The following is a 21,369-nucleotide window of genomic DNA, read 5'->3' as shown; positions in this document are numbered from 1 at the left end:
ATCTTGTCCTCGTGAACTGAAGTCAGAACGTGAACAACACGCTTATCATTCCATTTGATGCAAAGGACATGATTGCAGTGCTGTGACACAGACTCGCCGCGTCTTACTGCTGGTAGTGCTGGCATGTGTTTTCTGTTGGAACGTACTGTGCCACATGCTCCTGTACTATGGTCATGAAGAAACTGAAATAGTTTAGGACTGGTGTAATAGCTGTCTGCAAACAAATTATGTCCTTTGTCCAAATATGGTGTCATAAGTGTTTTATCACAGACCCAGAAAATTTTAATTCTGGATCAACATCTATATTTGTACCAGAACCAGTGTACAAAATGTAGTCCAGAATGTATCCAGTCTCTACATCACATATTATGAACAATTTGAAGCCATGTTTGTGGCGCTTCTGTGGCATATACTGACGGAAGCCCAGCCTTCCTCTGAACGAAACCATGCTCTCGTCAATACATAAATCCTTGAATGGCTTGAATTTTGATGCAAATTTTGTTCTTATGTCTTCAAACACCAACTTTATCTTTTGTAATTTGTCACCGCGTACTTCAGCCCTGCGGTCATAAAAATGAAGATGTTTCATAATCAGAAGAAATCTGTCATGAGTCATCAGCTTAGCAATCCCTGGGGTTGAAAAAAGGGTGTCTTTTCTCCAATAGTCTCTCAAACGATGTTTCTTTACGTGCACCATTGCCATTACTACAGAAAAGAAAACATACATTTCATTTCTGTTTGTTGGTTTCCATTTGTGAGCTCGGCTGTGGGGGGGGTATGTTTCTGTTGCCATCAGATAATCATGATACCTATTAGTTTCAAATACAATTTTGTCCACTATCTCATCATCGAAGAATTCCAGAAAATAGTCAATTTCTTCTGAATCCTCTGTTATGGAAACATTATTACAAATGCCTCTTTCATGGTCAAAAGAAAACAGAACTGGTACGAAAGCACTGCTGCTCCAACATGCGTCACCTAGTCTGTTGTTCATTACGCGCTCCTCACTGCCGTGTCCACTGGGCCTATTACTCCTGCCAGGGCCTGCCAGCACCTCGCTGCACTCTGCCTGTCCACTAGGTCTATGACTTCTGCCAGTACCTGCCTGCATCTCGCTGCACTCTGTCTGTCCACTGACATGTCCTCTAGGCCTATGATTTGCGCCAGTGCCTGCATGCATGTCGCTGCACTCTGCCTGTCCACTTGCATGTCCATTAGGCCTCTGACTCTCACTAGGGCCTGCCTGCATCTCCCTGTATACAGCCTGTCCAGTACTCCTATGAAATCTGCTAGGGCCTGCCTGCATCTCACTGCAGTCTCCTATAAAATGAAGCTTACTTAGTACTAACATTTCAGAGTGCGATTTCAGGAATATCAAATTACTTCTTTTGATACGAAATATATAATAATAATAATAATAATAATAATAATAATAATAATAATAATAATAATAATAATAATAATAATTATTATTATTATTATTATTGTTATACTATTATTCTTATTTTATTATGATGAAAAATAATCATAGTAGGTATAAGAAAATAACAACAGTAATAAGAAAAATAGTACTGCCGTAAAATATATATATATATATATATATATATATATATATATATATATATAGATATATAGATATATATATATATATATAGATAGATATATATAATATCATAATACAATAGCAATAATAAAAAACAGTGCTACTAGTAATTCTGCTACAAATACGAATCCTACTTCTATTACTGATACTACTCGTAATAATAAAAAAAAAAATAATAATAATAACAATGATAATAATGATGATAATAATAATAATAGTAATAATAATAATAATAATAATAATAATAATAATAATAATAATAATAATAAGAAGAAGAAGAAGAAGAAGAAGAAGAGAAAAATAAAAAAATAATAATACCGTAATGATAATAATAATAATAATAATAATAATAATAATAATAATAATAATAATAATAACAACAACAGTAATGATAATAATAATAATAATAAAAATATATTAGTAATAAGAAAAGTAATAATTATAATGGTAATAACAATAATAGCAAGAACAACAATAAAAATAATAATAATAATAATAATAATAATAATAATAATAATAGCCTAATATCGCGCATTTCATACTCACTTTCATTAGTAATAGCAACCTGTGTCCTGAAGTTGACGCTTTCTTCTCCCCAAGCCTTTTCAGAAACTTATCTTCTACTACTACTATTCCTACTATTTCTACTACTGCTGCTACTACTACTAAGTGTATATACTACCGCTACCGTAGTAACTGACTACTACAAGTAACTGACTTGTGCAATAATATGCTGCAACCACTTCGGGTACTAGTATTGTTACTACTACTACCACTTCTACTACTACTACTACTACTACTACTACTACTATTACTACTACTACTACTTCTGCTACTACTATTACTACTACTACTACTACTACTACTACTACTACTGCTGCTGCTGCTGTTACCAATATACTACTACTACTACTAATAATAATAATAATAATAGTTGCTGCTGCTGATGATGATATTGCTGATACTATTATTTTTATTATTAGAAGTTGAAGTATTACGTGGTAGCAACAATAATAATAATAATAATAATAATAATAATAATAATAATAATAATAATAATAATAATAATAAAAACTTGCTGCCACTACCATCTAGACAGAAAGGATTGCGAAGAACGTATTAGACTAGACACGAAGAAAACTATTGGGAATATATATTTATATGACTTCATACTCATTGTCCCCTTCTTGACGCTTGCCTCTGTAATCATCTGAGCAGCTGTCAATATCCTGCTCATCAGAGCTGTGCATAAACATAGATGGCATCTCTAGTGTAGGTATATACGCAATGTAGCCGAGTATTTTTATTCGTAACTGTCATGTATAAACTACGTGTACGCTATGTGTGTCTGTAAAACTACCTACCTTCATCTTCATATATACCTTGGCTATAATCAGAGTCATCGGAATCATCCGAATCATTGTCACTACTGGTATACATGGATGAAGAAGCCCAGGACGACGAAGCGTCGCTGTCATCGCTTGAGGAATCGTGGGTAGGCAGTCCCCCCGACATGACGTGAGCAACTGACCGCCGTGACGTCACACGGGGCGCCGAGGGCGGCGGGAGAGTTGGCGCCATGGGTTGCCAAATATCACCAGATAATCCCCGCGTATAAATTATCGTACACATCATACATTATTTTTATTTCACATATACATATTTACGCGCGAATTGTGGTATTCATTATAATAGGCAATTGGTTATAAAAATTAGTTTTGTTCATCTGATGACCCATCGTCCTCCTAAGACGTCTGGTGTTTTTATTTCAAGCGCTAAAAGATTAAATGTCTGGCCTGGCACGAAGGAGGCGCCGGTACCACCTCAGGCACGCCACGCCCCGGCACCCCGCCCGTGCCTATCGCGCTGAAAGGGTTAAGCAATTCTGAAAGTACCGTTCGATTCCGCGGACGTTTCTGCATGGGGTAGGTGCCATTTCAAAGTTCATACTAAAAACTAAGTGATAAAATTCATCTTTTCTTGTTTTTCGGATAGGGGACCATACCCCCAAACACCGTTAATTTTGCCTGGGGCGTTGATTTCAGGCCATGAACGGCTTCCTCATCCTTTTCTACATAAGACGAAATGCCTCTGGGAAATAGAATAAGGAATAAAAGCAGTTTTTTTCTGTAAAACAAAAAAATCCCCGAACATTCCTGATAGTTATATGCAAATATATCCGTTAGTTTTTATCTTAAAGCAATTCTGAGTGTACCATTCGATTCGTCGGAGTTTTCAGCATCGATTACGTACGCTTTGCAAAGTTCAGAGTAAAAACTAAGCGAGAAATATCACATTTTCCATACACGTCGACACAACACCCATACTTATGGATTGCTGTTCCATTAGCCTAACCTAACTCGATTTCACGAGTTACGTTAGAGTAAGAAAACAGCAATTCATAAGATTGGGTGTTGTGTGATGGGTCAAAAGAAGAAGAGGAAGAAGACCTTGCTCCGCGATGCAGTGGTTACCGTTACCTAGCTCCGTTATAAGGCCTCAGAAAGAAAAAGAATATCTAGATGCTACAATTCAGAAATAGGTCATATGGGGTGTCGAGTAGAGGGTTAATGGGGTCAGTAAATTGCGTGGTGATAATGAGATAGGGCGGGGGTTCATGATAATGTGGGGGGGGCTAATGGGAGTAATTGGAATTCGTAATTAGGTCATGCTCGGTATCGAATAAAGGGTAAATGGGGTCAGTAAATTGAGTGGTGATAATTAAAGGGGGCGGGGGTTAACGGTAATTGGGGGGTGCTAATGGGAGTAAGTAAAACTCAAAAATAGATCATATGAGGTGTCGAATACTGGGTAAATGGGGTCATAAAATGTGGGGTGATGATCAGAGGGGGCGGGGGGTTAATATAAGGGGAGGGGGCTATTGGGAGTAGGTGGAATTCGTAATTAACACAAAGAAACACAAAGGAAGGACAACCAACAGCAGACCTGCTGGTTCTTACGAGGTTGTTTGTGACAAGCTACACTAACTATCTAATCAAAGGTGGAAGATGAAGGACAGCAAAGGCGAAGGCTCCTCCCCACCCCCCCATCCCTCCAGCCAAAGCTGGCAGGAAAGGAAAAAGAACCATGCAGCATGGAAAAACTGCGTGGAATTTATGTAGGAAAGAGGAAAGAACTACCATTACTACTACCACTAACCGGGCGATAAAAGCGGACAAGGACACCAGTATTTGAAAGAACTTAACGTTATTACGACAATGAGTAATATCTTAGTTGCTGGTTGGATTCAAAACACTTGTCTAATCTATTCTTGAAGGCCGTAACTGTTGTACTATCAACGACATCACAGGGTAGAGAGTTCCAAACATTAACTACTCGATTGAAGAAGTGTTTAGCTTCGTGCGACGAGAATCTTTTACCACCTATCTTCAAATTGTGATTTCTTCTTGTTCTATTTGATCGATCAATTGTAAAGTGATCTTCCGCATTAATATCACTGAATCCTTTAAACATTTTAAACACTTCTGTTAGATCGCCTCGCATTCTTCGTTTTGATAGGTTGAATAAATTTACTTCTTTAAGCCTTTGTTCATATGACAAATTTCTCAACCTAGGAATCATCTTTGTTACTCTTCGTTGGACCTGTTCCAACTTTTCTATGTCTTTTCTGTAGTAGGGAGACCAAAACTGTACACAGTACTCTAGACGGGGTCGAACCAACGAATTATACAGTTTTTATATTACTTTTTCGGATTTATTATTAAAGACTCGTCCGATGAAGCCAACAAATTTGTTTGCAGTTTTAACTACCTCTGAACAATGCTGCCCGGGCTTTAAATCGCTTGATATAGTGATTCCAAGATCCTTTTCTTTACTTACTGCAGAAAGTTGTTGGCCATTCATTACGTACCGAACGCGATTGTTATTTTTTCCGATGTGCAACACTTTACATTTGTCAACGTTAAATTTCATTTGCCATTGATTGGCCCAACGTGCAAGTCGATCTAGATCTGATTGTAAAGCTTCTTCGTCGAGTGTCGCAGTTACTTTACTAGCAATTTTTATGTCATCAGCAAATTTTGATACTTTGCTAGTGAGCCCATCATCGCTATCATTAACATAAATTAAGAAGAGGATTGGGCCAAGCACTGATCTTTGAGGTACGCCGCTTTTGACATCGAGCCAATTAGATGTAACACCGTTTAGAACTACTCTCTGTTTCCGCTCAGAGAGCCAGTCCGCAAGCCAATTGTGAATGTTACCCGAGATACCGTGCGCCAGTAGTTTGCTGAGCAATCGATGGTGGGGGACCTTATCATGTTCGGTGTCGAATAGGGAGTAAATGGGGTCAGTAAATTGCGTGGTGATAATTAAAAGGGGTGGAGATGAAAAGTAATGGGGGGGCTAATGGAAATAGGTGTAATTCGAGAATAGGTCATCTCAGGTGTTAAATAGGGAATAAATCGGGTCAGTAATTTGCGTGGTGATAATTAAGGTGGGATGAGGTTGATGGTAATGGGGGGGGGGAAGGTTAATGGGAGTAGGTGGAATACGGAAATGGCCTCTTTTTTTTTTAATAAAAATAGCCTAGTAAATACATCGTAAAATGACAATAACTTCATTAGCGTTCATCGTAAAGCAACTCTGAAAGTACCATTCGATTCGGCGGACGTTTCTGCATGGGGTAGATCCCCAATTCAAGGTTCATACTAAAAACTAAGCGATAAAATTCATCTTTTCTTGTTTTTCGCAAAGGGGACCATACCCCCAAACACCGTTAATTTTGCCTGGGGCGTTGATTTCAGGCCATGAACGGCTTCCTCATTTTTTTCTACATAAGATGTAATGCCTCTGGGAAATAGAAAAAGGAATAAAAGCGGTTTTTTTCTGTGAATCAATAAAATCCCTGAATATTCCTGATAGCTATATGCAAATATACCCGTTAGTTTTTATCTAAGAGCAATTCTGAGTGTTCCATTCGATTCGTCGGAGTTTTCTGCATCGATTAGGTACCCTTTGCAAAGTTCAGAGTAAAAACTAAGCGAGAAATATCACATTTTCCATACACGTCGACACAACACCCATACTTATGAATTGCTGTTCCATTAGCCTAACCTAACTCGATTTGAAGACTTAGGTTAGAGTAAGAAAACAGCAATTCATAAGATTGGGTGTTGTGGGATGGGATAAAAGAAGAAGAGGAAGAAGACCTTGCTCCGCAATGCAGTGGTTACTGTGCATAACTCCGTTATAAGGACTCAAGAAGAGGAAGAAGGTCTAGATTTTAGAATTCGGAAATATGTCATATGGGGTGTCGAGTAGGGGGTTAATGGGGTCAGTAAATTGCGTGGTGATAATTAGAGGGGGCGGAGTTTCATTATAATGTGGCGGGGGTTAATGGGAGTAATTGGAATTCGTAGTTAGGTCATGTTCGGAATCGAAAAAGGTGTAAATGGGGTCAGTAAATTGCGTGGTGTTAATTAAATGAGGCGGGGGTTAACGTTAATTGGGGGGGGACTAATGGGTGTGAGTGAAACTCGAAAATAGGTCATGTGAGGTGTCGAGTACTGGTTAAATGGGGTCAGTAAATTGCGTTGTGATAATCAGAGATGGCGGGAGGTTAGGGTAAGGAGGGGGTGCTATTGGGACAAGGTGGAATTCGTAATTAGGTCATGCTCGGTGTCGATTAGTGAGTAAATGTAGTCAGTAAATTGCGTGGTGATAATTAAAGGGGGCAAGGGGTGAAAAGTAATTGGGGGGGCTAATGGGAATTGGTGGAGTTCGAAAATAGGTAATGTCAGGTGTCGAATACGGTTTAAATCTCGTCAGTAATTTACGTGGTGATAATTAAGGGGGTGATGAGATTGATGGTAATGGGGGGGGACTAATGGGAGTAGGTGGAATACGGAAATGGCTTCATTTTATTTTTTTATATATAAATAGCCTATTGAAATACATCGTAAAATGACAATAACTCCATTAGCGTTCATCGTAAAGCAATTCTGAATGTACCATTTGACTCGGCGGACGATTCTGCATGGGGTAGGTGCCCAATTCAAGGTTCATACTAAAAACTAAGCGATAAAATTCATCTTTTCTTGTTTTTCGCAAAGGGGACCATACCCCCAAACACCGTTAATTTTGCCTGGGGCGTTGATTTCAGGCCATGAACGGCTTCCTCATCATTTTCTACATAAGATGAAATGCCTCTGGGAAATAGAAAAAGGAATATTAGCGGTTTTTTCTGTAAATCAAAAAAATCCCCGAACATTCCTGATAGTTATATGCAAATATATCCGTTAGTTTTTATCTTAAAGCAATTCTGAGTGTACCATTCGATTCGTCGGAGTTTTCAACATCGATTAGGTACGCTTTGCAAAGTCCAGAGTAAAAACTAAGCGAGAAATATCACATTTACCACACACGTCGTCACAACACCCATACTTATGAATTGCTGTTCCTTTAACATAACATAACACAATTTCACGAGTTAGGTTAGAGTAAGAAAACAGCAATTCATAAGATTGGGTGTTGTGTGATGGGTCAAAAGAAGAAGACGAAGAAGATCTTGCTCCGCGATGCGGTGGTTACTGTGCATAGCTCCGTTATAAGGCCTCAAGAAGAGAAAGGAGATCTAGATGCTAGAATTCGGAAATAGGTCATATGGGGTGTCGAGTAAGGGGCTAATGGGGTCAGTAAATTGCGTGGTGATAATTAGATAGCGCGGGGGTTCATGATAATGTGGGGGAGGGCTAATGGGAGTAGTTGGAATTCGTAATTAGGTCATGTTCGGTATCGAATAAGGAGTAAATGGGGTCAGTAAATTGCGTGGTGATAATTAAAGGGGGCGGAAGTTAACGGTAATTGGGGGGGGGGCTAATGGAAGTATGGAAAACTCGAAAATAGGTCATGCGAGGTGTCGAATACTGGGTAAATGGGGTCAATAAATTGTGGGGTGATGATCAGAGGGGTAGGGGGGTTAGGATAAGGGGAGGGGGCTATTGGGATTAAGTGGAATTCGTAATTAGGTCATGTTCGGTGTCGAATAGGGAGTAAATAGGTTCAATAAATTGCGTGGTGATAATTAAAGGAGGCGGGGATAAAAAGTAATGGGGGGGCTAGTGGGAATAGGTGGAATTCGAGAATACGTCATCTAAGGTGTCGAATAGGGAATAAATCGGGTCAGTAATTTGCGTAGTGATAATTAAAAGGGGATAAGGTTGATGGTAATGGGGGGTGGGGTGGCTAATGGGAGTAGGTGGAATACGGAAATGGCTTCATTTTATTTTTTTTTATATAAAAATAGCCTAATAAGGTACAAAATAAAATAACAATAACTCCATTAGCGTTCATCGTAAAGCAATTCTGAAAGTACCATTCGATTCGGCGGACGTTTCTGCATGGGGTAGGTGCCCATTTCAAAGTTCATACTAAAAACTAAGCGATAAAATTCATCTTTTCTTGTTTTTCGCAAAGGGGTCCATACCCCCATACACCGTTAATTTTGCCTGGGGCGTTGATATCAGGCCATGAACGGCCTCCTCATCCTTTTCTACATGATGAAATGCCTCTGGGAAATAGAAAAATGATTAAAAGTTGTTTTTTTCTGTAAATCAAAAAAATCCCCGAAAACTCCTGATAGTTATATGCAAATATACCCGCTAGTTTTTATCTTAGAGCAATTCTAAGTGTACCATTCGAATCGTCGGAGTTTTCTGCATCAATTAGGTACCCTTTCCAAAGTTCAGAGTAAAAACTAAGCGAGAAATATCACAGTTTCCATACACGTCGACACAACACCGATACTTATGAATTGCTGTTCCATTAGCCTAACCTAACTCGATTTGAAGACTTTGGTTAGAGTAAGAAAACAGCAATTCATAAAATTGGGTGTTGTGGGATGGGTCAAAAGAAGAAGAAGAAGAAGACCTTGCAGTGGTTACTGTGCATAGCTCCGTTATAAGGCCTCAAGAAGAAGAAGAAGGTCTAGATTTTAGAATTCGGAAATAGGTCATATGGGGTGTCGAGTAGGGGGTTAATGGGGTTAGTAAATTGCGTGGTGATAATTAGAGGGGGTTGAGGCTCATGATAATGTGGGAGGGGCTAATGGGAGTAACTGGAATTCGTATTTAGGTCATGTTCGGAATCGAGTAATGGGTAAATGGGGTCAGTAAATTGCGTGGTGATAATTAAAGGGGGCGAGGGTTAACGGTAATTTTGGGGGGACTAATGGGAGCATGTGAAACTCGAAAATATGCCATGTCAGGTGTTGAATAGGGATTAGATCGGGTCAGTAATTTACGTGGTGATAATTAAAGAGGGATGAGGTTGATGGTAATGGGTGGGGTCTAATGGGAATAGGTGGAATACGGAAATGACTTCATTTTATTTTTTTATATAAAAATAGCCTAATAAAATACATCGTAAAATGACAATAACTCTATTAGCGTTCATCGTAAAGCAATTCTGAAAGTACCATTCGATTCGGCGGACGTTTCTGCATGGGGTAGGTGCCCATTTCAAAGTTCATACTAAAAACTAAGCGATAAAAATCATCTTCTCTTGTTTTTCGCAAAAGGGACCATACACCCTAACAATGTCAATTTTGCCTGGGGCGTTGATTTCAGGCCATGAACGGCTTCCTCTTCCTTTTCTACATAAGATGAAATGCCTCTGGTAAATACAAAAAGGAATAAAAGCGGTTTTTTTCTGTAAATCAAAAAAATCCCCGAACATTCCTGATAGTTCTATGCAAATATATTTGTTAGTTTTTATCTTAGAACAATTCTGAGTGTACCCTTCGATTCGTCGGAGTTTTCTGCATCGATTAGGTACCCTTTGCAAAGTTCAGAGTAAAAACTAAGCGAGAAATATCACTTTTTCCATTGATGTCGACACAACACCCAACCTCATGAATTGCTGTTCCCTTAACTTAACCTAACTCGATTTCACGCGTTAGGTTAGAGTAAGAAAACAGCAATTCATAAGATTGGGTGTTGTGGGATGGGTCAAAAGAAGAAGAGGAAGAAGACCTTCCTCCGCAGTTCAGTGGTTACTGTGCATAGCTCCGTTATAAGGCCTCAAGAAGAGGAAGAAGGTCTAGATTTTAGAATTCGGAAATAGGTCATATGGGGTGTCGAGTAGGGGGCTAATGGGGACAGTAAATTACGTGGTGATAATTAGAGGGGGCGGAGGCTCATGATAATGTGATAATGGGAGTAATTGGAATTCGTATTTAGGTCATCCTCGGTATCGAATAAGGGGTAAATGGGGTCAGTAACTTACGTGGTGATAATCAGAGGGGGCGGGGGGTTAGAGTAATGGGGGGGGGCTATTGGGAGTAGGTGGAATTCGTAATTAGGTCATGTTCGGTGTCGAATAGGGAGTAAATGGGGTCAGTAAACTGCGAGGTGATAAATAAAGGGGGCGGTCGTGAAAAGTAATGGTGGGGGCTAATGGGAACAGGTGGAATTCGAAAATAGGTCATGTCAGGTGTCGAATAGGGAATAAATCTGATCAGTAATTTGCGTGGTGATAATTAAAGGGGGATGAGGCTGATGATAATGGGGGGGGGGTGGCTAATGGGAGTAGGTGGAATACGGAAATGGCTTCATTTTATTTTATTATTATAAAAATAGCCCCATGATATACATCGTAAAATGACAATAACTCCATTTCCATTCTTCGTAAAGCAATTCTGAAAGTACCATTTTAATCGGCGGACGTTTATGCATGGGGTAGGTGCCCATTTCAAAGTTCATACTAAAAACTAAGCGAAAAAAATTATATTTTCTTGTTTTTCGCAAAGGGGACCATACCCCCAAACACAATTAATTTTCCCTGGGTTGTTGATATCAGGCCATGAACTGTTTCCTCATCCTTTTCTACATAAGATGAAATGCCTTTACGAAATAGAAAAAGGAATAAAAGTTGTTTTTTTCTGTAAATCCAAAAAAAATCATCTAACACTCCTGATAGTTATATGCAAATATACCCGTTAGTTTTTATCTTGGAGCAATTCTAAGTGTACCATTCGATTCGTCGGAGTTTTCTGCATCAATTACATGGAAACATGGAAGTGCAGGCAACAGAAAGCCTATTGGCTCATTACGAGGTCGCCCGCTTGGGTGATTTAATCTGCTCGACCGCCACTTGGGGCTTGGTGAGCAGATGAAAGCACCTCGATATTGAGGAGCAGATGGAAGCCCCTCGTTATTCAGTTTACTCCTGACGCAGCGAAATGACGGTCGATTCTATATTTGAAGGAGTTGATGGTATTCGCATTTATTACTTCTGAGGGAAAATTGTTCCAGTGGCGGATGACTCGGTTTGAAAAGAAACTCCTTCCAATGTCTGTGTTACATCGACTCGACTGAATGGGTAAACCGTTATTTCTAGTTCTTGAGTTGGTTTGCAGTTCAAAGAATTGGGAGTAATCGACGTTATTGAACTTTTTTAGATACTCGAAGACTTGAATCATATCCCCTCGTAGGCGTCTTTTCTCCAATGTAAAGAGATTGAGTCGCTTGAGTCGTTCCTCGTACGGTTGAACCCTGAAGGTTGGAATCATCTTTGTGGCGCGTCGTTGAATCCTTTCCAGTAAAGCAATGTCCTTTCTGTAATTGGGAGACCAGAACTGCACTGCATACTCGAGGTGCGGTCTTACCATGGAATTATACAAGGATAGCATCACGTCTGATGTTTTACACTCGAAGTTTCTCGCTATGAACCCGAGCATAATGTTGGCCCTGTTGTATGCTTTTTTACAGTGATTCGCGTGTTTCAGGTCACTGCTGATAGTGACTCCAAGATCCTTTTCCTCCTGCATCGCTTGCAGAGGTCTCCCATTCATGATGTATGTGTGGTTACTATTTTGGGACCCAATGTGCATGACTTTGCATTTGTCAACATTAAAAGACATTTGCCATTTTTCCGACCATTCGATAATGTGATTGAGGTCTTTCTGAATGATTTCGCAGTCGGTCTTTGTGAGGGCATCTCCACCCACCTTGGTGTCATCTGCAAATTTCGATATTGTGGATTTCAGTCCTGATTATAGGTCATTGATATATATGATAAAGAGGATGGGTCCCAGCACTGACCCTTGAGGCACTCCACTAGTGACTGGTAGCCAATCGGAAGGCTGTCCGTTGAGTAGTACTCGTTGTTTTCTGTCGGTGAGCCAATCTCTTATCCACGCGACCAGATTGGCTCCGATGCCCGCCGAGTGCAGTTTCTTAAGGAGTCGCTCGTGCGGTACCTTGTCGAAGGCTTTCTGAAAGTCCAGGTATATAACATCACTGGGGATGTGGGCATCCCAGTTCTTATATATACCTTGGAAGAAGTCTAATAAATTCGTTAGGCAGGAGCGCTTGTTTCTGAAGCCATGCTGGGTGTCGGAGATTATATTATTGTTTTCTAGAAACTTAACAAGTTTATCTCTAATAATCTTGTCGAGTTTTTTCCTGCCACTGACGTCAAACTTATGGGCCTGTAGTTTAATGCAACGCTTTTGTCTCCTTTTTTTGAAAATCGGTGTTACGTTCGCCATCTTCCAGTCTTCCGGGACCTTGTTTAGTTGAACTGACCGGTTGAATATGGTAGTGAGTGGTTGAAGTATTTGTTGTTTAAGCTCTTTTAATAACCGCGGGGACAAACTGTCGGGTCCCGTTGATTTGTTCGTGTCGAGTTTGTCCAAGTACTTTTTTACTTCTTGGTCGCATATTGAGTCAATTTCCAGCGGCGTGATCTCACTCGGCGGGGCAGGGCTCTCGGGAATGGTTTCGATCTCCTCGACTGTGAATACGGATGCGAAGTTACTGTTGAGGATTCTGGCCATCTGTTTACTGTCCTGAGTTACAGATCCAGTCTCGTCTGTCAGGGGACCAATATTGGATTTTACTTTCTTTTTCGATCTTATGTACGTGAAGAATTTCTTGGAGTTAGTTTTGATTTCGCGTGCTATTTGCTTTTCATAGTTGCGTTTGCTACTCCGAATAAGGCTGCGACAAGCTCTGAGGCTGTTGTGGTACTGTGTGCTGGCTTCGGCCGTAGCATTCTCTTTCATCAAATTATAATTCATTTTTTTAAGGTTTACTGCCCTTTTTATTTCTCTGGTCATCCACGGTGGATCTACGCCCCCATTTACTCGCCTGGATTTCGTAGGCACTGTAGCCTTCTTTACTTGCAACAGCTTATCTTTGAAGACGTTCCACGCGCTGTCGATTGTATTGTCGGTGATGCCAAGTTGGTCCCAGGTCGTAGGGGGAAGCAGTGCACGGGCTAAGTTGAAATTTCCTTTTTTGTAATCTGGTATCACTGATGGATTATCTACGAGTTTGTGACATATGTTGATATTAAAACGGATTAAGTGGTGATCGCACCCATTAAGTTTCTCACCAACTGTACAGTCGCGAATGAGGTCGGGGTCGCTTACTAATACCAGATCCAGCAGAGTGTTTTCTCTTGTTGGTTGAGTTACAACTTGAGTGAGGAACGAATCCTCCACCATTTCTAAAAGCCTGTTACCCTCTTGATCTCCAGTCATCAGTCCCCAGTCAATGTTAGGGCAATTAAATTCCCCAATTATAATTGCTTCCTTGCTTTGTGTTAGAGAGTGAATCTCTTCGTAGAGGGCAGTGTCATCGGCTGCCTGTTGTTTCGGAGGCCTGTATACGGTTGCAAGCGTTAGTTTCTTGATATTTGCGGTTATTTCCACATAGACAGAATCGTATTTCTCTGCGTCCTGTTTGTCTATTTTTATGGCAGGGAGTGTACTTTTTACGTAGCAAACTACTCCTCCTCCTTTCTTGTGCTTTCGACTTTTGTGGAAGCTTTCGTACCCAGGGAATGACATTTCGGATTCTAGATGGGTAGAGTTGGCCCAAGTCTCTGTGATGGCTACCACATCTGGTTTCTCTGTTGCAATATACGCCCTAATTTCGTCCTTTTTGGGTATTAAAATACGTGCATTTGTGTACATGATAGAAATGTGGCCGTGACGAGTTGTACCAGTTCGCTTGTCGGAGGCGTGGTTAGCTACACAGTTTCTTGTGAGTCGCACTGACGCTACGGGTTGGTTGATTAAGGGTTGCCTTTGCCCCGTCCTCGCCCGCCGTTTTTTGAAAGGCTTTTCGAAAAGCTTTTCACTGCCTCGTCCAGAAGCCTCCCGAAACGCGCCGATCCAACCTCATTCAGATGTAGTCCATCGTTCCAAAACAAGTCTGGGCGCTCAAGGAAGTGGTGCCAGGCGTTTGTAAACGCCACGCCTTCGTCGTCACAAATTTCCTTCAAACTAGTATTGATGTTGCTCGCTTTGCTGTTGAAGCCGGCGTAAGCGCTGATTCTGGGTAGAATTCCAGAGACAATGACGTGAGGGGACTTGGTCTTGTAACGCCGAATGACCTGACGGTATTTTGATAGTAGGGCCTGAGTTTGAGTAGACTGAACGTCATTTGTCCCCACGTGAATCAAATAAACTGTGTCTTCCTTCGCGAGTTCCGTGACAGCATCGACAGCTGAAGTAATGTCGTCCAGTTTGGCTCCCGGAATACAATAACGCCTCCGCGTCTCTGTATTCCTTCCGCAGAATTCCGTTAATTGACCTCTAACCAGCGAGTCCCCTACAAGTCTAATAGATGTTTTCAGCTTGTCTGTGCCGCGAAACGGTGTCTGATCTACGCAGACCACAGCAGGAAGAATGGTCTTGTGGCGTCTAATGGATGAGTAGTGAGGAGTGGGAGTGTGGTGGCGACTGGACGTGGAGGCGTTAGGAGGGCTGGTAGAGGAGAGGGACAAGGTGGAGCCAAGGGAAGATGAGGAAGAGGCGGAAGGGGTTGACTGCAGGGGAGTAGAGGAGGAGGATGTTGAGGATGTGGAGGAGGGGGCAGAGGCGGTGGAGGAGGAAGGGGAGGAAGGGGAGGAAGGGGTTGACTGGGGAGGAGTAGAGGAGGAGAATGTTGAGGATGTGGAGGAGGGGGCAGAGGCGGAGGAGGAGGAAGGGGCGGTAGGGGTTGACTGGGGAGGAGTAGAGGAGGAGGATGTTGAGGATGTGGAGGAGGGGGGAGAAGAAATGTATGAGGAGGCGGCAGAGGCGGAGGAGGAGGAAGAGGAAGAAGGGGTTGGCTTGGGGAGTAGAGGAGGATGTTGAGGCTGTGGAGGAGGGGGCAGAGCTGGAGGAGGAGGAAGGGGCGGAAGAGAAGAGTGAGGAAGAGGAAGGGGAGGAGGAAGAGTAGGTCGTGGTGGTGATGGTGGGATGGGTGGGGGAGGGGGCGGGGGTGATGGCGGTGCTGGTGGTGGAGGGTGAAGAGGGAGAAGAAGAAGACGAAGAAGAAGAAGAAGAAGAAGAAGAAGAAGAAGAAGAAGAAGAAGGAGGAGGAGGAGGGAGTTGAGGGTGACGTCACGATGTCCCAAAGTAAAGAATTGGAGCGTTGTAGATCCTCGTTGGTTGTTTGTAGTGCCTGAATACGTAAGTCTAAGACACAGTACCTACACATCGAGTCGCTGGTTTGGTAGTGAATCGCAGCATATTTCTTTGAACAGTTACAGCAATTGAAATAGTTGGACGGCATGATTACTTCTTTTTTTATTTACTGTTGCAAGACGATATATCGGTGAGCTTTACAGTTAAGATGAATTTTGTATCCGCGTGGGCTATGGTGAACACCTGCAGGGAGGCGGCTTTAAATCGGTCGAGTCACGCGGGAGAGTTTGAGGTGTGGCGTCTATGAGGGCTCACACGTGTTTTCCCTCTGGGATGAAAATTCTCTGGGGGATTAAAATTTTCCTCCTTTTCAAAACAGGTGTGCTGGTATACGGGTCAAGCTTTGTACTTCTACGTTAGTGACAGATTTTCTACGTTAGTTAGACACAAGAAGCTCACTGTCTTTCACTGGGTGCTGTGTTAGGTCGTGTAGCTGTAATCCTACTGAGGAAAGACAGGAAACACAAAAAAGTCGATATATACCTTAACCGCTCAGCTCAGCAGGGAAGTCCTCTCACTGTAAGGTAATCCTCGCAACACTTCAAACACTGCGCAACACTTCAAACACTAGTTAGACGCGTCACAGCACTGAGTTAGACGTTAATTAATTAGGTTGAGTGGTGCTAAATAAGACCAGTAAACAAGCACAGTTAGTCGTTCGATTTCTGAGAAGGCGTACGGGCCTATTTAAGTAACGGTTAATTAAAAACGTGGATGAACGGATTTCAGAAGTTGTGACGTTAAAATGTAACACACAGAGTCGATTTACACACATGGAGTCGATTTACATACAAAATAACAAGTGTCGTTTCACCAGACGAGGCGAAAAGCAAGGTTAAGGTTTGATGCCGGTAGGGCAGCGAGGTCAACGTCCGTCCCTTTGAGGAGGTCAGGCGAGACTGAGGTACCCTTTCCAAAGTTCAGAGTAAAAACTAAGCGAGAAATATCACATTTTCCATACACGTCAACACAACACCGATACTTATGAATTGCTGTTTCATTAGCCTAACCTAACTCGATTTTACGAGTTAGGTTAGAGTAAAAAAACAGCAATTCATAAGATTGGGTATTGTGGGATGGGTCAAAAGAAGAAGAGGAAAAATACCTTGCAGTAGTTACTGTGCATAGCTCCGTTATAAGGCCTCAAGAAGAAGTTGAAGGTCTAGATCTTAGAATTCGGAAATAGGTCATATGGGGTGTCGAGTAGGGGGTTAATGGGGTCAGTAAACTGCGTGGTGATAATTAGAGGGGGCGGAGGTTCATGATAATGTGGGGGGGGCTAATGGGAGTAATTGAAATTCGTATTTAGGTCATGTTCGGTATCGAATAAGGGGTAAATAGGGTCAGTAAATTGCGTGGTGATAATTAAAGGGGGCGAGGGTCAACGGTAATTTGGGGGGGACTAATGGGAGTAGGTGAAACTCGAAAATATGTCATCTCAGGTGTCGAATAGGGATTAAATCGGGTCAGTATTTTACGTGGTGATAATTAAAGAGGGATAAGGTTTATGGTAATGGGTGGGGTCAAATAGGAGTAGGTGGAATACGGAAATTACTTCATTTTATTTTTTTTATATAAAAATAGCCTAATAAAATACTTCGTAAAATGACAATAACTCCATTACCGTTCTTCGTAAAGCAATTTTGAAAGTACCATTCGATTCGTCAGATGTTTCTGCATAGGGTAGGTGCCCATTTCAAAGTTCAAACTAAAAACTATACCATTAAATTCAATCTTTACTGTTTTTCGCAAAGGGGACCTTACCCCCAAACACCGCTAATTTTGCCCGGTGCGTTGCTTTCAGGCCATGAACGGCTTCCTCATCCTTTTCTACATAAGATGAAATGCCTCTGGGAAATAGAAAAAGGAATAAAAGCGGTTTTTTTCTGTAAATCAACAACTACTACTACGTACTACTAATACTACTATATACTACTACAGGTGTTATAAAGTGAAAACAGATGTCATTATGTTCAAAAAGTAATTTATTATGACCTTTACATATCCATGCATTGACCTTAAGTTTATAATATATTCGAGGTCAAGGTTGATGTGTGTTGTTTTCATGTAGGAACAAGCTGGCTAAGTACAGCTTGACCCCTGACCCCCAAGATGAGCTGACGCGCAGGAATAGTTATAAGTCTACCCTCGTAAGACAGCATTTTTGAGGATATCAGTGCATTCAGTCAGTCAGTTATTCAGTCAGCCAGTCAGTGACAGTCAGTCCATCCGTTAAGAAAGTCAGTCAGTCTCACACACACACACACACACACACACACACACACACAGAGAGAGAGAATTAGAGAAGCCATAAAGAGTTTTCTGGCAAAGATGTGTTGTGCAAGAAATAGGGAATTGGAAGATTTGTAATGGATATTGCTTGTGTTATTTTATTTATTACAGGTTGTGCCGATACGAAGGCATGCCTCTCCAACGGGTCACCTGCACAGCAAGAGCAAGAGCAAGACCGACAGCCTGCCTCGGCACCTCAGCCCGCCCCAAAGCTCCCTCCATGGCCTCCTGCAGGGATTGAGGTGTTCAGGCTCCCCACACTACTGCCCCACGCAGTGCTAGGGCAGTGCCACACCTGTAATCTGCGGCGCCATGCCCGGTCTGAGGGCGCCGCTGGACTGTGAGTGTTTGACCTTATTTTCAAGCTACTATTTGACCATCGCAGGAGTTATTACACGTTTCATTAGTCTTAATTAATGAATGAGTGACTCAAGTCATTGTTTTGGCTCTGGGCTGCCGCACATAACCTATTCCCAAAGCTTAAAAAGGAGGTCAATCAGGCCTTCACGAGTGTTTTACAGGTTCAAGGTGCAGAGGAGGGGTCAAACTGCATCCAGGCTCACTAATATACCAATGCAAGTGACCCAGACTCCTAGGAAATCACATCAACACAAAACAAATTACTACAGAATCATACCCAACACACCGAATTCATCCAAAATCACACCCAACACACTCAATTGCTCCAGTGCTAACAACTGCAATATAAATGAGTGATTTTTAAAAAATTTTCTCTCTATCTTTTGCCGTTTCTGTGTGTGTGTGTGTGTGTGTGTGTGTGTGTGTGTGTGTGTGTGTGTGTGTGTGTGTGTGTAAGGTTAGATTAGGTTAGGTTAGTTAAGGTTTGGTAAGGTTAGATTAGGTTAGGTAGGGGTAGATTAGGTTTGCTAAGGGTTTTGCAAGGTTATATTAGGTTAGGTAAGGTTGGATTAGGTTACGTAAGGTTAGATTAGGTTAGATAAGGTTAAATAAGGTTTGGTAAGGTTAGATTAGGTTATGCAAGGTAAGATTAGGTTAGATTAGGTTAGGTAAAGATAGATTAGGTTAGGTAAGGTTATATTAGGTTTGGTAAGGTTAGATTAGGTTAGGTAGGGTTAGATTAGGTTTGGTAAGGTTAGATTAGGTTTGGTAAGGTTAGATAAGGTTTGGTAAGGTTACATTAGGTTAGGTAAAGTTAGATTTAGTTAGATAAGGTTAGATTAGGTTAGGTAAGGTTAGATTAGGTTAGGTAAGGTTAGATTAGGTTAGGTAAGGTTAGATGAGGTTTGCTAAGGCTAGATTAGGTTAGGTAGGGTTAGATTAGGTTTGGTAAGGTTAGATTAGGTTTGGTAAGGTTAGATAAGGTTTGGTAATCCAAATCACCATTCTGCAGGGAGTTGCCGGAGCCAGTGATGCCGTCGGACATAACAATAATAATAATAATAATAGTAATAATAATAATAATAATAATAATAATAATAATAATAATAATAATAATAATAATAATAATAATCCAAATGACCATTCTGCAAGGAGTTGCCGGAGCCAGTGATGCAGTCGGACATAACAATAATAATAATAATAATAATAATAATAATAATAATAATAATAATAATAATAATAATAATAATAAAAATGATCGTTATGCAGGGAGTTGCCGGAGCCAGTGTTGACGTCGGACATGATGCCACACTTTGAGGACGTAGCGATCATTCCTAACCCCGGGGAGCGCGCCGAGGCCATGCACCAGCTGATCAACCGCCTGCCAACCGCCAACCGCCTGCTGCTACAATACATGTTCAAGCATATGGGACACATCATTGCAAGGGTAACTAGGGATTTTCTTTATGATAGTTATTTATTTGCTTTTATTTCTCTCTCTCTCTCTCTCTCTCTCTCTCTCTCTCTCTCTCTCTCTCTCTCTCTCTCTCTCTCTCACCACTTCAGTAATCCTCTTCCTCCCTTCGTTTTACCAGTCTCATCACCGTTTTTCATCACCATTTTTCACCACCACCACCATGTCTCTGACCCTTTAACACCATCCTTACTCCCCTCCTCCTCCTCCTCTTCTTCCAAACCACCACCACCATCACCACCAAATCTCAACTCCATCACCCTTTCATCACCACTTTATCACCACTCAACACCAGTCGGTGACGCCGTTTCAGGAGGTACTTTAGAGAGAAATCGAGTGCGTGCGTGCGTTCCGTGACCCCGGCCTTGTCCACGGTCCCTGTAAATACCTGTATATAACCTGTTCACCTAAGACAGACAACCCCCGGGGGCTCCCCTGTGGTCGGCCCCTCTCCCCCCGCCGTGGCCATCACCAGGGGCATTGAATTCTTTGTTAGTTTTGTACCCGTATCTCGTGACCTCCAGTGCCCCGCGTGGTGGCTTCGGCGGGGCGGTAACGGGGCGCGGCGAGGCGGGGCGGGGAGGGGTGACCCAAGACCCATATTCGTAACGTCTTGGGAAACATATAGTGAGCCCCCGAGACACTTAAGAATGCCCACCCTCCCTTCCCCGCCCCCCAGAGCAGCCCCCCGGCGTCAGGAAGGCTGGCAGCGAGCGGAGCGCTTTGTTGAGTTTCCTGGTTACGTCTTAGAAAAGAATCATTTGTTTTGTACATGTTGATGCCGATAACTCCTGATGAGACCCCGCGCTCCAATTTACTGTAGCGGGAGGGAAGGCAGACTCAAGCCCGAATTTATAAACGTCTCGGGGCCTCAGATCGCTTGCTGGAAAAGACTACAGTAGAAGTTGCTCTGGGATTTTCATGGACTGTTTTGTGACCCTGGTGATAGCTTGACACGACCTCTACCCCTTCAACGGTAAAGTCACCCAAGAAAACCCGGTCAATCTTCCTGTGCCTGTTGGAAAAGCCTCTCGTGGAAGGTGCTCTGGGGTTTTCATGGACTGTTTTGTGACCCCGGTGATAGCTTGACAGGAAAAATTACCCTATATTTAACCATCATTTTCTCAGATTAAAACTAGCTCTAACTCACTCTACCATACACTAAAATGTAGGCCAACAATCCCTCTCTCTAATCCA

At 41.9% G+C, this 21,369-nt stretch overlaps 1 protein-coding gene across 4 annotated transcripts in view; it reads left to right on the top strand.

Moving 5' to 3' along the window:
* LOC126994798 (SH3 domain-binding protein 1-like) overlaps positions 1–21,369 on the top strand; it is an 80,509-nt gene that overhangs the window by 57,531 nt on the left and 1,609 nt on the right. For all 4 annotated transcript variants that reach the window (XM_050854081.1, XM_050854077.1, XM_050854078.1 and 1 more), the window contains 2 exons: positions 18,450–18,678; positions 19,968–20,145. In XM_050854081.1, the coding sequence (XP_050710038.1) occupies positions 18,450–18,678; positions 19,968–20,145 (407 nt within the window). The remainder of the gene's footprint in view (positions 1–18,449; positions 18,679–19,967; positions 20,146–21,369) is intronic.

The sequence above is a fragment of the Eriocheir sinensis genome, unplaced genomic scaffold (genome assembly GCF_024679095.1).
Source record: "Eriocheir sinensis breed Jianghai 21 unplaced genomic scaffold, ASM2467909v1 Scaffold879, whole genome shotgun sequence".
NCBI lineage: Eukaryota > Metazoa > Arthropoda > Malacostraca > Decapoda > Varunidae > Eriocheir > Eriocheir sinensis.
The sequence above is the reverse complement of the archived record's forward strand: the minus strand, read 5'-3'. Positions and strand labels throughout refer to the sequence as shown.